This window comes from Vidua chalybeata, chromosome 9 (genome assembly GCF_026979565.1).
Source record: "Vidua chalybeata isolate OUT-0048 chromosome 9, bVidCha1 merged haplotype, whole genome shotgun sequence".
Taxonomy (NCBI): Eukaryota; Metazoa; Chordata; class Aves; order Passeriformes; family Viduidae; genus Vidua; species Vidua chalybeata.
The window spans coordinates 7,223,482-7,240,706 of record NC_071538.1 but is presented as its reverse complement, the minus strand read 5'-3'; the positions used below and the strand labels follow the sequence as shown (position 1 = coordinate 7,240,706).

Genomic DNA, 17,225 nt, shown 5'->3' with positions numbered 1-17,225 from the left:
GCTGTGAGCTTTGGAGTGGAAAATATTTTCCTTTTCTCTTTTTTGCGAAACCAGCAGAAAGGCATTTTTAATAGTTGGTTAGTTATTTTCAGTTTTATATTAATATTTAATTTTCTTTGAATTTCCTGTGTTAGAGAATAACTGAAACTACTTCTGTGTGTGGGCACAAGAAAACAATCTTATTATCTGTACTGTCCAAGAGAGCAACAGCAGTGTGTGTGCTGACTGTATTTAGGACTTTGCACTTTGATTTTTCTGGACTTCATTTCAATTATTTTGCATTCTAGCAGGAGTGTCACTTAGAGAGAGATGTTTATAACCAGAGCACTGACTCTGAGGAGCTTTTTGATTGTGAAACCAGCCGGGCTCCCAAGGCCACAGCTCCATTCCAGGTGCTGCTGTGGGCTTGCTAATAAGTGACAGCATCCAAACTTATCTCCATCTCCATCAGCCTCTTATGGAGCAAGGGAGTTGGAAGGCATTTAATGAGCTTAATGACTTTGCTGGTGGAGGGAGGTGTGTGTGATAAGGAGATAGTGCCCATCGATTTCCCTTCCATTGAGAAGTGAAATAGGCATGGCTGCAGCTCTGGGCTGCTTTTCATATGGGCCCTTCCAAAGCTGATGCTTGGCAAGCATTTGATTGAACTTCTCTTTTTCACTCCCTTATGAAATGTTTTCCATTTTCCCAGTCCCTTTTTTGCTGTTGGCAGTGACAGGATCCCTCTTGATTTCATCACTTTAACAGACCTTACTCTCATCATCTTTTTTTGATCTCATTGCTCTGTATCTGATTACAGAAAGAAAACAACTCTATGTATTTCAATTTATCCCTTGCAATCCCAGATTTATGTGCTTGATTGTTTTTCTCTTTTGGTCTCACCAGTGTCTTTACTGTTCCCTGTTTGAACTCTTGCCTTGCAGTTCTGATTTTTACTGCTCAGAGGAGAATTGCACAGACATCCCAGGGCCAGCTTTGTAGGGACTTTACAAATGAATTTACATTGCATTTAAACAAAAGGAAAAACAAAATCACTTCTCGCTTCTGAAGGTCTTAATTAACCTGCAATATTGTAATGGCACTGGGAAATCATGAGAATTTTTTTACACATTGTCTTGTGCTTTATTTATAGGATAATTACAACTTTTTTGACACCTATGACGTTGAACTTATAAAAAAGAATGGGCAAAGCCTGGGAATAACAATTGTTGGATATGCTGGCACATGTGATATGGGTGAGTTGTACAGGATTTAGGAAAATGTTGGTCAGGGGCTTCTCAAATACCTTTTATTCACCATGGGGAAAATGAATGGCTCCTGCCTGTGCTAGGATATGGAGACATGAAATTCACTAGAATTACAGATCAGCATCTCATATTTAGTGGGAGTTTGTGAAAGGGAAGTGTTAGTGTTTCAGGCCTTTTTAATTTATTTCTTTGTTTTTATTTCCTTGTTCTCATTGGGAGTTAGAATTAATAATCAAACTGCAAACATGACAAAGGACAGCTTTTCTGATTTCCATGTTTCTCTTCTCTTTTTTTTTTTTTTAAAAGAAAAATCCTTTTTCATTAAGATTTAAAGTACTAAATTCTTTAGCTGTAAGATGATTGAAGTCCTGATCAAAGTCCTTAAGCACATACTTTACTTTTAGCTTAGTTAGTCCTATTGAAATCAAACGCAGCATGGATTTAAGTGATTGTGGTTTAAAGCCTGGGTAAGCACAAGGATGAATCCATGGAGGAGGTGGCCTTTTGTGAGCCATGTTAAGGAAAAAAATTTGAGGTCAGTGTACAGGTGGTTGTGTCAGTGCTGGGGTTTTTTTTTGTTTTTTTTTTTTTTTCCACCAGAGATCCTCAGTTTTGTGTCAGGCTGTGGGAGTGGTAATGTGCAGATGGTGGTGGTTTACAGAATCATCACTTTATGGGCAGAAGGAAGTGTGTGAAAAAGGCTGGAATTAAAAAATCTTAGTAAGAAAATAAGCAAATTAGCTTAATGCAGTGACTTGTTTCTCTTCCCCCCCCTCCCCAGCAGAACCTTCAGGGATTTTTGTGAAAAGTATAATACCTGGGAGTGCTGCTGACCACAACGGCCAAATTCATGTTCATGACAAAATTGTTGCTGTAAGTAAAACACTGTGCTTATATCTTGCTGTGGAGCTAATACATTTGACATCTCTGTTAAAAGAACAGCATAGTAAAGCCCTCCTAAAATTAATTAAACCTCCTCTGCTCTGCAGAAGAAATAATTTGGAGGTTCGTGTTTGTTTAGGTAGACTTGTGACAGAAATGAGCTTTGGCTTGCTGTGGTTAAAGTATTATTTTATATTCAAAGAAATAGTAAATAGTAGTTAACTGTGAAAGAGGCAAGCATTTGGATTAAAGTGTTTCAGAGTGGGGAATCTTGGCTTTTGGCCTGCAGTAAAGATGAGCAGCATTAACTTCTACTTGAATTGAATGGGACTCGAGGATTGTTAAGATTCTGCAAGATGTGGCACATTGTTTGTGTTCCTTAATGGCTCTGGAGTGTAGATACAATCAAAATGTTAATGGTCACAATTTAGGTTTAAACGCCCAAGCTTTATGTGTAGAAAAATGGAAAAACCATTGAATAACAGTGAATTGAATAATAGCCAATTTTGCATTCACAGCACAAGCAGGAATGAATTCCACAGTCTTTTTGTTTTAAGAGATAATATTTATAGAGATATGATTTTAAATTACTTTTAAAATGTGTGCCATGCCAGACCTTCCAAAGTCAGCTTCTCTTCTGTGAGAGCAAAAATTAATATAACCTTTTATCTGCAGGAAAGGCCCTATTGATGCATGATCTGACAGTGAGGTGAACAGAGTATTTTGGGTTTAAATTAAAATATCTGATAATCTAAGAATTGGGCTGTTTAGGGTGGATTGTAGAAACAGTTGTTTGTAGAGGCTTGTGTGGGGCATGTTAGAAATCCATGAGAAAACCAGAAGTGATAATGAACTGAACAGAGTTCCAGGTTGGATAGTCTGCTTGGAACCTTCATCCACAGTCCTTGTCAAGCTGGTTTTGGTAAGCAAAAAAAAAAAAAAAAATTAAAGGAAAAAATCTGTGCATACTTGTATCAGGTTAGTAAATTCTGTTTTGTGGTTGTCCCCATGAAAACAGAAAGAAGAAATTACTGCTGTGTTTCCTTTTAAAATGCATTTTGGAAATAAATTCTCATCAGTGAAATGTAACAGATTTAATGAGATTGTTTTGCAAATATTGCTGTCTTGGGAGAGTAACCCTGTAATTCCTGCACTAAATAACGTGGCTGTTGCTTACAGCCTGTACTCCACAACGTAGCCTAAGAATGCAGCACAATTACTGTTATTTGGTACAATTTTCTCGTTTTTAGGTGGATGGAGTCAGCATACAGAATTTTACCAACCAAGAAGTGGTAGAGGCACTGCGAAACACAGGACAGACTGTACGTCTCACCTTGCTGAGAAGGAAACCTTCCTTTGCTATTTCCTCAGAAACACCTTCAGGTAGAGGTAATTCTTTTTTGCTAGCAGCTGATTTTGTTTTTCACTCAGTTTACAGTTACCTCATTTAACAGTTTAGGGCTGGATACCACATGATCCTCAGTTTTTTAAATGGTGCACTGTAGAAAATTAAGATGCTTAAAGGAGGAATGGAAAGGAACTAAAATGAGAGATTCAGGAAAATTCAATGCAGCCAAAAAAAAAAAAAGAAGGAATTAGTGAGGTGGTGTTATTACTTCCTATATTTTGCAGCATATGATTTGGGTTTTTTAAATCTGTTTTCACAGTGCAGCCATTTGTTCCAATCTTTGTGTCCCCTGGAGCTGTAGGGCCTGAAATTAGTGTGGCCACTAAGAATGAGGGAAAACAAGAGCAGAAGGATAATCTTCACAATGAAAAGCAGCAGAGTCTGCATCGAGCAGGTAGATAGGATACCTTGCAGTGCCTCTTCCGAGTCTGGTTAAAGGCTACCATATTTAATCCATTTTCAACACTGATGGGTTGGCTTAAAACATCTTTAGTTTTTGTCCTAATGCTTTCTGAATGTAATGCTTTATTTAATGTAATTGCAATGCTTTCTGAAGTAAAGATCTACCTCTTGGATCTAACCAACTCTTTCCACAGTCCACAGGTCTGCTGAGAGTGGGTTCTGTGATATCTCAGGGCCTGTAATTCTCTGGCTCTTCTTCCTTGCATAAAACTTGCCCTTTTCCAGTCAGCAGTGGTCCCCTTTGTTTAGGGAGGGATTTTTCAAGGTGACAGTCAGTGGAGGTGCAGCTCTTTTGGTACTCAGGAATGACTCTCATTAACTCTGGAGAGCTGAAAGCCTCCAGCTCAGTCATTCCTTTTTGTGGTCCTGGTGCTGCACTGATGACCTGAGGTGTGGAGTTTTGTCCTGGGAGAGACTTTATTTATCATCCTCCTGTGCTGCCAGAGCCCTGCACCAGCCTGCTGGGTGAGCAGCACCAGGAGCTGGAACTCCAGGGAATTCATATTCATTTCCTGATCAGTGTTACCTCAGTCACACCCATCTTCATGGTTGGACTCAATAATCTTAGAGATCTTTTCCTGCCTTAATGATTCTGTGATCTTCTTGCCCTCACGCGTCTTAAGTCTCCTGCAGAGTATTTTCATAATATTCTTCTGGTTTCCTTCTAGCACATCTCTGAACATGCTGCAGTTTCCTCTCTTGGCACTGCAGTAGCTTCATTAGAGCTCATGTCTTGGGTGCAAAGACTTTGCTGGAGTTCAGAAAAGGCATTTTTTAAAACAAATGGTGTTCAGGCACAGGGGCAGGTCACAAAGGCATGGGCTGCTCTGGCTTTTAGCTGACTTTGGAACCAAGGCTGGAGGTCTTTCCAGAACCTTCAATTCTCCCACAGATTTCTGGGCTCCTCTACATGAACTTCTGGGTGAATTTATACAGCTTGTGTTAAAGTCAGCATAAATTATCCTTATGCCTTGTAGTTTCTAAGACACATAGATGTAATAGAGGATTCTAAATTACGGCTGTCAATGAATAGCAATTTTGCTGTGATTGTTGAAGATCTGTCAGTATTAAAGACAACCTGGAAACGAGAGAAATGTAGCAGTTCCTATATTCCATTCTGTTTTACTTTTCTGTCCAAGCCTCGTAACCAGACATCCTTTGTTGTGACTTTTGCGTGTTCCCAGAAATAGGAAGCCAGAACAGAGGTGGTTGAGTAGCTGAGAGTTGAGGTTCTCAAAGCATTGTTTTGCTATGACAGAGGCTGGAAAAGAGCAACACTTTGTCTGTCCTGTGTCACTTACCCTTTTTTTTTTTTTTTTTTTTACTGTGGGACTTCTATGCATATTTTACTCCTGCAGAAATATGATGTATTGAAATTTCACCTTGGAACAGAATTTAATGGCCAAGTTTAAATTCCAAAGATAGGTGCTTATTTTGGATGTGGTGATGGGCACTTCATTATAATGGTGCTAAAGTAAATACTGCTAATTTAAGGCTCTGACTAAACTCTGGAAATGCTTTTAGAAGTTTAATGTAAAAGGTATGTTTTATAAAATGCGTATTACTTCCCTTTAAGCCCAGTTGTGTGAAATTCTTATTAAATTGTGTTTCCTGGGGAGGTATTAAATAGTAATTCTGGCCAGGCAAAGCCATGCTTAAGCAGTCCTGGTACAAAGGCAGCAGGGTTTGGGCTGCAACGTGCACGGAGCCTGAAAATCTGTGCTAGCAGAGTGCAGGCAATGAATTTAACAGCTGCAGCCTCTGCAAGCCTGCAGGCTGGGCAGAACTGCTCCATCCTGCCTTGCAGGAGTACTCAGCACCCAGAGGGACAATGCTGGGAGTCAGGAGCTTAAGAGGTGTCTGGGGAAAAAGCCCCAGCAGTAGGGCAGGTAAAGGAAGGGCTTTAATGAAGAGCACCCTTGTGTAGTAACTTTGTGAGAGCAGGAGGAAGCTGTGAGAAAAAAAGATCCCAGTTTTGAAGAAGCTGACAATTTTGACCAGAAAAGAGGATTTTTACAATAGGTTTGTGGTTTCTTCTTTATGCTTGCTAATTAGAAATGAGAAACTGCCTGGAAGCGCAGGCAGAAGGACAGGCTAAATATGCTGAAAAGTTGTTGCTAATGAAAGCTGTCCCTGGAAGTGTTTTCATTTCTGAGGCCTTGCACATTATGGAAGACATGGTACATATGTTAGGTCACGAGGAATTCAGCTGGATGAGAGACTAGAAAGAAATTTCCTATTAGCTGCCATGTGGAAAAAGCTGTTGGGGGAAAAAGGAACATTGTAAGTGAATTGAGTGATGCCACTGGAATTGAATATATTCAATCCAAATCCCTTCAGCCCACATTTCTACAGTTCTAAGGAAGTCACAAGCAGAGACTTCAAAGTGTATTTGAAAGAAAGAAAGGGGAAGACTTCAAATGGAGATGTGCATCAGCACCTGCTCTGAACAACTTGAGGATTTTGGTAATGTGTTTTGGAAGTGACAAAAAAATCTGTATTCAGCCAGCTGAACACAGCTTACAGTTGCTGAACTGAACTTTGAGCTTGACCCTGAGATTCATTACTCCTGGTGAACCTTGAAATCTATATTTGGCTGCACAGTGGATTTCAGGTGCTTAGGTCCTCTGTGTTCACACTGCTGTAACTCTGTAATAGCAGAAAAAGAGACTCAGGAATTTCTGTCCCTCTGTTTTTCTGCAGATGTAAGGAGCAGAAGAATGCAGTGGTGTTCTGGTTTTGATACAGTTCAGAAGTAAAGACAGTGATGAGCCTGTGCTTGATCATAAATCACACATTAGAAACTTTAATTTTCAATGAAGTTAAAAAACCTTAGCTAGCAGTTGAGAATTTTGGGACAATTTGTCTTCCCATTATTTTTTAAGAAGATAATTTATTTCAGAGACAACTGTGGGCTGTATTTACAAACCCAAGTTTTTAATCATGGTGGGGTGTCATTTTGGGAGCAGAAAATAGTTATCAGGATTGCTGGAATTCTCAGATATCTGTGTCTGCTTGAGCCACAGTAGGCTGAAAATCCTCTGGATATTTCCAAGTGACACCTCAGTTGCTGGGCTCTGAGCAGTGTGGTTCCTCTGTGCAAATCAGACAGAATTTGCCTGTCTGGCATGGCTGAAAGTGAGCTGGAGAGAACAGGGGTGGGCTGTGTTGTCGCAGAAGTAAACTTCAATCTTTGTTTTTATTGAGTGGAAAACTTCAAAGTTACAAAAGCGTGTAATGAGGATTGTATTGCAGAGCTTTATCTTTGCAGTCTGCGAAGGTGCTGAAAGCAGAGGCAGCCTGACAATGCCATTTGTGCAGGGTTTTGCTCTTGGTGGGCTCTGAGCTCCTCGTGGTGCCTTCACAATTCCCCCCCCACCCCGAGGTATTTTACTCACTGGTTGTGTGCAGAACCCGGGCTTGTGCTTTACATTCTGAATTTCAGGGCGACACAGCAGCAACGCCGAGTGGTCTGTGCCTTGTCTAGACATCTGACAAACTACTGCAGCCATTCAGTGGGGGGGAAAAAAAAAAAACAAAACAAACCAGTTTTTGGTAATTCAGCCCCCAGATGCTGCTGCTGTCGCTGCTGGATGGAATTTGCTGTAGAGCTTGATTCTTACCAGTTACACATTGCTCCAGCTTGGAACTTTGGAACTTTATATGTGAGCTGAGCTTCTGGCTGAGGTCAAACGCAGGGCAGCCAGTCATTTTCTGCTGTCTAGCTCTGTCAAATTGTCTTACAGGACTGTAACCAACTGCCTTGGTTGCATAAGTAAGAAAGCTGAAAAGATATAAATGTCAAGATAGCCAAGTTCCCACGGAAGACTGGTTTAGAACTGGAGCTTATATTAAAGCTCATGTTACTTACTGGCCTAATTAAAGTAGACAAGGCTTTATACCTGCCAAATGTATAAATAAAGTCTGTGCCTGCATTGTGCTGACACAGCCCCTCGATAACAGCAATATCTTGTCAGGTGTTTTCCTTCTTAAGGGGGCTCATTTGGGTGGGAGATGATGTTTCCCTGGAGTGGGAAGCGTTTTTACGGCAACAAATGCTGAAGTTGTGTGAAATTTGTTTTGCAGCCTGAAAGAATGATTTATTTACACTACTGCATGGTACAGAACTCACATCTCATCACCAAGCATCACCTCTCCTGCCTCTCAGCTGCATAAATCACACTTTTACAGGAGCTGACATTTTGCATTGTTTTCCTAAGAAAGACATTTTTGATTTGCGCCGTTTGATAGACTCAGCTTAATGTGCTTCCCTTTTGGGGATTATTCCCTCTAATCTTTTATTTACACTGAATTTTTATTGGAGTATTTAGAAGTAAATGTACTTCTGAATGTACAATATGCTTGAAAATTTAATATTCGCTTTCATACTTAGGAAGAGTCCCGCTCCTTCCAGCACATGATCTGAAATCCAAGTGGGAAAACCTGCTGGGACCAGAATACGAAGTTATGGTATGTTTTATTTCAATAAACTACATTCATGAATGTTATTTCTTTAAATTACAGATCTGTGAGCTTAGCATCACAGGCTGTTTATAGAACAGTTCAGTGTTTGGAACAGATCAGAAACATCAGATTTTCTTTCCTGCAACGTCAGGGCTGAAATGTATGTTATAATGAGTTGGGGGATTTGCCCTTTTATTTTATTCTGTTTATATAGATACTATTGTTATACAAATACGAGACTGGAACAGTGATTTAAGGAAATCAGCTGTCCTGTTAAATCTGCATCACAGCAGCCACTTAAAATATATGGCATTTTAATTATTTCATTCATGATCTATTTATTTTGCTGGGCACTGAATTAAAAAAAGGCTCAGGATAGAACTTCCGTTTTCAGAAGAATCTTACCATTTTATCTGAAGAATGAAAGAATGATTCTCAAACATGCTGGGAAAATACGAAGTAATTCTCAACAGTGTAACTTTGTGGTGCCAGTGTCTAGTAGATATTTCTTCACTTCATATTAAATAATTGCCTAGCAAAAGATTGTTTTGATGAATTTTCACGAGGAGTTGATGGAAATTGTAATTCACTTGTGCTTTTCAGTGCTGGGTGAGCCAGCCAGTACAGAGAAAAGCCTCGGGACAGCGTTCTTTCCGAAGCCTGAAAAAATTCTCAGCACCACCAAGAAAATGCCCTGTTTGTCTTTGCAATGCTTGTCCAGTTGATTTAGAGACACTTATTTTTACTACTTGGAGTAGCCATCGTTCCAGTCACTCGCTGGGAGATTTAAAGTAGCTTTAAGAATTGCCTTGAGAAACTCGCTTCCCCTCTTTCCATTAGCACTCCTTTAGGATCTGAAGCTCGTGTGAGATTATGTACATGGTGCAATAAATCTGTTTGGCTGCCCACTTCAAGTTGCTTGGTATTCCCACCCTTACATTTCCAGGGGCTGATACTACCTCCCTGAGCACTCTCACACTTCCCACAGAGGATGAAATCCTGCTTTAGTTGGTGAATCCAACCCTTCCAAATCCTTCTTCAGCCGCCGCCGGTGAAATGCCAGCAGTGAAAATGTTAACCATGGGGCCTCTTGAATAACAGAAGGGAGCTCTCCTGGCATCATCCCATTTTGAAAGTAGTTTTTTGGTTCTGGCTGCCTGTGCCTCCCTCCTGTGTTCAGCAGCAATGTCCAGTTTGAGTGACACGCCAGTCCCTGTGTCACACCATCCTGGCTCAGCCCCCAGGTGCCTACAGGGTTCTCTCAGGAGTCTTTATCTTGAGAGGAAATAGGTGTTTGAAGACAGGGCTTGGTGGCCCTGTGCTGCTGGTCCTTTTTGGTGCCAGAGGAAGGAGCTGAGATCCCGAGCTGGGACCGTGTGGTGTCAGGCTGAGGTGCTGCCAGCCATAAATCCATTTAGTTACGTGCATGGACATGAAATGGGTTCTATCTGTCAGGAAAAACACCCTGAGTACTGCAAAACAACATGCTGGAAGCACTGTTTAAAATTAATCCAGAAGGAAAGTCTAATCTTTATTTAACTAGAAGTTTTCAAAGAAAAGTTACCTGATTTTTTTGCAAGGCTCTGTTTTTTTCAGATCTACCAAGTGTAGTTTTCCTTTAAACATTCAACTTCAGTGTTCCAGATTCCAACCCTGGGCCCTAGATTGGAACTAAATGATCTTTAAGAGCTCTTCCAACCCAAACCATTCCATGATTTTGTCTTAATTACATTTAAAATTGAAGTAAATAACCTTCTAATATTACAAATAAATCTGTTCCGTTAAGGAGGGACAGTACAAGAAAACTGGTGGTGAGCATAGTCATTTTATTAATCTTAAAAAAAGACACTGAAAGGATTTCCTGTCCCTGGTTTAAATAACCCACTTTCCATTCCCATTTGGTAATTAAAGTTATGTATTTCAAGCCAGAAGTTGGTGGGTTAGTCTGGATGGGAGATGGCTGCACTATAGCCCGAGGTAACAACTTAAGCTGTCATACTTTCAAATTCTGACTGGCAAGTCCGTGTGGGTATTTGTGTCAAATATAATGGCATTTTGTGCTTACACAGGATTACTGAACTTGACTAAAATTGGCATTTGGGCTCCGGGAATAGGATAATATTGGAGTCTGCTAATAGTGCATAATCACCACATTCCTACTTGTAAATGTTCTGTGCCTGAAAGATTTTTCTAACATTTGTTTAAAATTATTTTGCATCAATGTGACATTGTTTAAGTGCGGTGTATTTTGCTCACGAGTTGTTCAATTTTTTTTGCCAGAATTTCATCGTTCTGGTAAAGTCTTTATTTGTCCCACTGTTGAAAAATGTTCTGATGTCCAATTTTTAGGTTGTGAATGTGGATATGCCCTTTAAAGACGATTCAGAGCTCCAGAAGTACTCGAAGGTAAGGCTTACATGGTGGTTTCCTTCCTGGTGTATGTTGGCAGAGTAATCCTGGGAGGGCAAGACACAGTTCCAGATGTGTTTCAGGAATTTAGTGGTTTTGTGGCTCTATATTTTCCAGAAAAGGCTGCCAATATTCTGCTTATCTCCTGGACTGATCCAATACCTTTTCATAGCACAGGCAAATGAACCTTTTAACTGTTCATTACCAAACCCCCAAACAACAAAAAAACACCCTCAAACCGTGCACATAAACCCCAAATTTTTGAGTACTTAATTGCACAGAATGGAGCATAGCTTGAAACTCTGCTGAACAACTTTTTTGTCCCACAGAGAATTTTACTGTAGTGATCCTGGCTCAGGGAAAGGGATGTGCTCTTAAATTAATTTCCCCCCACACTTGTGGGGACACTTCAGTGGGGAAGGGCCATAAAGTCATGATCGGACATGGCTCTGAAGGAACGCTGTGGATCAGTGGATTGCTCCTTTTATTTGAATATCCAGAATATTCTGGAAGCAGGACAGTCAGTGTTTGAACTCCAGTAATAAAAAGCCAGAAAATGTCCGAACTGAAGGAGCAGCTCCTGCTGATCAACTCTTCTCCCCAGGCTGCCATGATTTCTTCTACTTTTTCTGGATAGCATATCACTTTTATTCTACTTTTCCTGATATTAGCAGACTTAAGGCACTGAGGGCTGGAGTTTCTCTGGAAAAAAATTCCATATTAGGGAGTCCCAATGGGAAAAGGCTGACACAAAATCAGTGATTTCCCCTTGCAGAGAAAAGGATGTCAGTTTTAGTAACTACATACAGAGGACACTTCATGGATATTTTTTCTACCTCACAGTAGTGTAACTCCCAAAGGAGTAAGACAGCTGATCTTGTGGTGAGATTTTAGGGCAATTATGGAATTTATTTTATTCCTTTATTTATTTTACTTCTGTTTTCCTCCAACCCCATGGAAGAGGGGTTGGAACAGGATGATGTTTAAGGTCCCTTCCAACCCAAACCCTTCTGTGATTTGTTGACAACTCATCTTTTGGATGGTACTTCTCTCTGTATTTTTCCCATTAAATTTAATAGTTTGAGAGTACAGTTCAAATTGCCTTTTTCTCCCCAAGGAACAGACTGGTTGGTTTAATTTGTGCAAATAGTTTGTAAACAGAAGTTATGGACAGTAGTGCTGTAACACAGGTGAGGTCACTGTGAGCACTTAATCATCTTACTGTGGGTTTGGTTCCATTTGGTGAGCTACTGAATCCTAAATCTGTTCTTATCCTGGTAGATAAAGATTTAGACTTAAATACATATTTATATTTATCTTTTGGCAGCTGTTACCCATCCACACTCTGAGATTAGGAGTTGAGCTGGACACTTTTGATGGACATCATTATATATCATCCATTGCTTCAGATAGCCCAGCTGCAGCACTTGGTCTTCTGCAACTGGAGGATGAACTTCTGGAGGTAAAAAAATAAAACAGAAAATAAAAATTATGTGTTTCCTGTTTTTTTGACCTTCTTAAAATTCTTCTCTTCAGTTCTAGCTTGGCTGCTGTGTGTGCAATAGTATTATTCCAGATTAGTTGTGGGAGCAGAGTTGTGCTTTGGAATTCATTCATTTTCTTCACTGTTCTCTCTCATATTTATGGACAAAATGTCATATTCTTGTGACCTCTCAGTGACTTCATGGGTATTTTTTTCTGAAATGTTTTAACATGAGTATCAAGAGTTACAGGGGCGAGATAATATTGGTGTTGAATTATTTGTAGTCCTGTGGCTCAGTCTTTTGCACAATTTGGCTTTAGCTTTTGTGGTGGATAATCTTTCTGAATATTTGTCACCCCTAAAACATTTACAGCAGTCTTAGGAACAGTGGTTTCAGTTACACAATAAAACTTTTTTGTGGAGTGTTGAAAGATATTTGTGTGTACGAGCAAATGCATCAGTTTGTTTAAATGTGTATAAAGAGGTATTGGGGCAGCTTTGGAGTTCTCAGAGCCACACCAGACCTATTTTCTCAGGAAAAATAATTATTTGATAAAATAATTCCTATTTTGCGAGTGTGTGTGTGTACATGGATCCATTGGTATCTCAGCCTGCAAGTGAAAAGACATTAATTTCTTATTGCATGCTTACTCCTTGTGGAGTATTTTGATATTGGAACCTTTTTTTAGTGGATGCAAAGAACATTTAATGGAAATGGAATTAGGCCTTCTGAAAGATTGATTTGTTAGGTGTACAGCTATTTTGCTTTTACTTCTTCACCCTCTAACATCAAAAATTCATACTGATATCACTAAGACTTAAAACATTTTCTTATTGCTTAATGGAGGAAATCTTGATTCCTGAAGGAAGGGATTAATGGAATGCTGGAAGTGTCGTTTAAATTGCTTGGCCACTAAACCAAAAAAAATTTATAGAAAAAGCAATAATGCAGTGCTGTAGAGTAACTTAGGAAACTTTAATTGTGTATATTTAACAGTTTTATGTATTACTCTGTACTCAGAATTAAGTTCACAGGCATGACCAGACCTAGTGAGTGTAAATTTTTTGCTGCTCCATAGTTGGGAAAAAGCCCCCAACAAAATAAAAATGTGCTCTGGGGCTAAAGCTATAAGTACCAGGTTTAGCCCAGACTGTGTTTTTGCAGCCAAGTTATAAATCCCCTTAAATAGGGGTTTGCAGTGGAAAAAGTGACAGCCCCATTCCCCAAACAAGCAGCCTTACCTGGGCCTGATACATTTGGGATTGAAATATGATCAGCAAGGATTTTTTTTTTTTTTTCCCTTCAATGTACAGTGAGGTTGAATGTTGATTATTTTTAATGATGTGTTTGAATTATGACAGACAGCACAATAATACCCCTCCCCTGCCCTTCATTTCAGCTAATTCCATTGTGTTCTTTTTCAGGAGTAAATTGCTTTTTTGTGCCCTTTTGTTGTACAATTTCCCTGCTATTTGAGGGCTGGCTGGCTGATGTGCTGAATGAGTGGGTGTAGGGCACCTTGCCTGCTCAGAGGCTGATTTCTGGCAGCTGCAGGAGGAGGAATGGGAGTCCCCAGGTCTGCTGGGGAGGGTGCACAGTAGCTCTTCCCCATCCATCACGGGATGCTGAGAAGTGCTGGGAGCTTTCCACCACGCTGCCACTCTCCAAGCATTAAAAAATCCTTACGTGTGGATCCTTCTGCTTAAATAATTAACTAATGGATGAGGCTGATAGCTCAGCACTTGCTGTAATTCTTGCAGAAAAAGCTCAGAGCAGTTTGTCTTGCCGTGGTGGAGGCCAGTTCCACCACTCTCCATTTTTCTGCTTGGCTGGGATATGTAGAGTGGGAGAGGAGCTCTGTGTTTCCCAGCAGTCCAAACTATATTTACACTGCAAAAAGCACAAAGTGGGGGAGGGGGAAAAATAGAAGTGATCAGGAAGCAAATGTTGGCTAAAGTGGGATTGCTGTGGAGCCTCGAATAAGATTGAATCCCTCTGATCATCAAGATCTGGGAGGTTTATGGAGAGGCTCTGCCTCGAGTGCACACATACAAAGGTGTGTCCATGTCTGGTGAAGGTTTCCATGCTCTCTTTTCTGGGATCAGGTGTGGGTTCCTTTGCAGTGTGGGTATGGAGGGAAGGGCTGAAGGTAATCCTCAGTTATCCCTGCTTGCTGTGCCTTGGTTCCTGCTGTGGAGTGGCTTGGATGAGGTGCTGGATTCCCAAAATCAGTGGCTGCACTCCAGCAGTTGTGGGAGAGGCTTGAGGCAGCCTAAAAGAAATCCCTGGAGCACGTGAGGTGTTGGGATTGAGTCCACAGCAGTAATTGGGTTAAAGCCCTGCTATTTGGGGCTGCAGTGCTGGCTAACACAGGTGATTTATGACACCTGCTGGCATCCTGCTGTCCTCCTATTTAGGGACACCCCTGTGGTGAAGAGAGAGGAACCCTCAGGATATAAAGGTTATAAAATAGGTAAAAGAGGATGAATCCCTCTTTTTTTTTTTTTTTTCCACTATCCCAGGTTGCTCCAAGCCCAGTCCAGCCTGGCCTTGGACATTTCCAAGGATGGAACAGCTACAAAAAAAGTGCTACTGCAGTATCCCATGTTTAAAGCCCCTCTATCTATCTATCTATCTATCTATCTATCTATCTATCTATCTATCTATCTATCTATCTATCTTATCTCTCTATTGTTTTTCTTTTTCAAAGTCTGTGGTTTAGAACATCCATTTACAATGATCTGTTATCACTCACAGTCTTGAGTTTATGGTATGGTAGGCTTTGACCCTTGTCAGGCCTTTCTGGTTAATTGCTTACTGTAGTTGGTTTCTTCCTTACTGTACAAACATTCTCACCTGTTTTCTGTAGGATCTGTTTTAGTTTCTGTCACTTTGTTGCATTTTAAATTGGCAAAGTTAGAATCAGAGAATCATTAAGGTTGGAAAACACCTCTAAGGTTGTTGAGCCAAACTTTCAAGCTCGTTGTGGTAGTTCTGACTTCAGGTTTTTTGATCGGAGCTCAGAACCTGTGTTTGCTTAAAATATTGTGGGGAAAATTAATTCTTTTATCTTTTTAAATTCAAACACGTAAGCCTAACACCGAAAAAAGATCCCCAGCAAAGAAACAGGTGAGAAAGAGATAAGAATTCTAGGAAAGGTTTAGGTTTGGAGAAGTGGTGAGCAGAAAAGAAGTTAGAGGAGGCTAGAGAGACATGATGCAGCAGTCACAAGATCTTGGGGGTGAAGGTTTGCAGTAATGTATATATTCTTCAGAAGCATATGTTAACAAAACCGTGCAAGCCGTGCCGGAATCCCCAGGTAAAATCAGACTTTGAGGCTCGGGCGGGGAAAAATGTACGCCAAAAAAAAATTTAAAAAAGAAAATTAAAATAATCTGGTAGCTATCCTTTAATTCTCTTTGTGTGGATGTGTGGTCCCATTCTGCAGGTGAACGGGGTGCAGCTGTGTGGGAAGTCCCGGCGGGAGGCTGTCACCTTCCTCAAGGAGGTGCCACCCCCGTTCACCCTGGTGTGCTGCCGGCGGCTCTTCGGCGACGGCACCGAGTCCTTGGTGGACGAGCCCCCCGTGGCAGTGTCCCCTCCAGAGCAGAAGGTAACACTTCTCCTGCCACCCACTTGTGCAGAAGGGCTGTAAGTTTTTTGGGAAAATCCGTGTGTTTCCGGGTTTGCGCGGGCTGGTCTTGAGGAGGTTCATTGTCCTGGGAAGAGACAGGGTGGGTAAATCACGGAGCTGCTTTGCTGACTCTACATCCCATTCATCATCCCCACACTTAATAGGTGAGTGAGAGCTCTGAATTACACTAAATCACGTCCTTGCCACCATTAGCTGATTGCTTCCGTGTTCTGAGTAGGTTTTTATAGAACTGGGGGAGAAAAAAAAAAAAAAAAGATTGAAACTCAAAAGTTTCTTTCTGTCGCAGGAGCTTTAAAGTCTGAAACTAAAGCTTGACACTTGTGGTTGCTCCTGTTTGCAAAAGTATTTACAGCTTGGCTTCTCATCTTTTCTGATTGCCTGGCCTTTCTATTAGCTGTCTGTGGTTAAATCTTTTATGCTATTTATTTTTTCCTTTATGCGTCTAATGGGACAGCTGAAGTTCATCAACGTGTAACAGGTTAGTAATAATCTAACAATTAATTAGACTAATACACGGGTATTTGTGTGCCAGGTTGGGCTCTGATGCTCAAAACATGTAGGCCTGTGCCCAGGGGAGTGCTCAAGGCAACAAGCTGGAGAAAACTCTATTCATAATGCTCAGTGAAGTTTTAATTCCATAAAAGGTCACATTTTAGGGCATGTATGCACCATTAACATTCAAAATATTGAAGGAATAGTGTTTGTAAAGAGCTGAGAGAATGGTATTTGAGCCAGAGCTTTTATTTTCCAGGTGAAACCTGAGGAAGACTTCAATCCTGAGGAGGAAGAAGGGGAATTGGCATTATGGTCTCCTGATGTAAAGGTTGTTGAGCTGGAGAAAGACAAAAATGGTTTAGGATTTAGCATTTTGGACTATCAGGTATACTTTTCTGTATAAACTAAATGCTAAAAATCCCTTTGATCCTTTGTCTTTGCACAGTGTCTTAAAATGTTTTGTGATGTTGATTACTGAGTAATGGACTTGACACTTGGGCCTGGGAATTGCAGGGAAAAGTCATGTATTTTGGGGCCAACTCTATAAAGTGTGGAGTGTTCTAAACCTCTGATTGTTGGACATGATAGAGTGCAAAACCTTTCATCAAGCTGCACCCCATAACTCTGAGTTTAATGACTAAATGTTGGGCAAGGTTTTTTTTTTTTTGTTGTATTTTGTTCTAACTTAGAATGACTTTTCAGCTGTCAGAGTGGCAAGC

The 17,225-nt window shown here is 40.6% G+C and overlaps 1 protein-coding gene across 2 annotated transcripts in view; it reads left to right on the top strand.

Annotated features, from left to right (window-relative positions):
• Positions 1-17,225, top strand: part of PATJ (PATJ crumbs cell polarity complex component) — a 134,339-nt gene that overhangs the window by 10,693 nt on the left and 106,421 nt on the right. Inside the window, exons 8-15 of one of the 2 annotated variants that reach the window (XM_053950420.1) lie at positions 1,133-1,235; positions 2,032-2,120; positions 3,380-3,518; positions 8,393-8,469; positions 10,813-10,869; positions 12,200-12,334; positions 15,805-15,969; positions 16,763-16,891. In XM_053950420.1, coding sequence (XP_053806395.1) covers positions 1,133-1,235; positions 2,032-2,120; positions 3,380-3,518; positions 8,393-8,469; positions 10,813-10,869; positions 12,200-12,334; positions 15,805-15,969; positions 16,763-16,891 — 894 coding nt within the window. Of the gene's footprint in view, positions 1-1,132; positions 1,236-2,028; positions 2,121-3,379; positions 3,519-8,392; positions 8,470-10,812; positions 10,870-12,199; positions 12,335-15,804; positions 15,970-16,762; positions 16,892-17,225 lie in introns of both variants that reach the window. The other variant, XM_053950421.1, reaches the window with a different exon arrangement.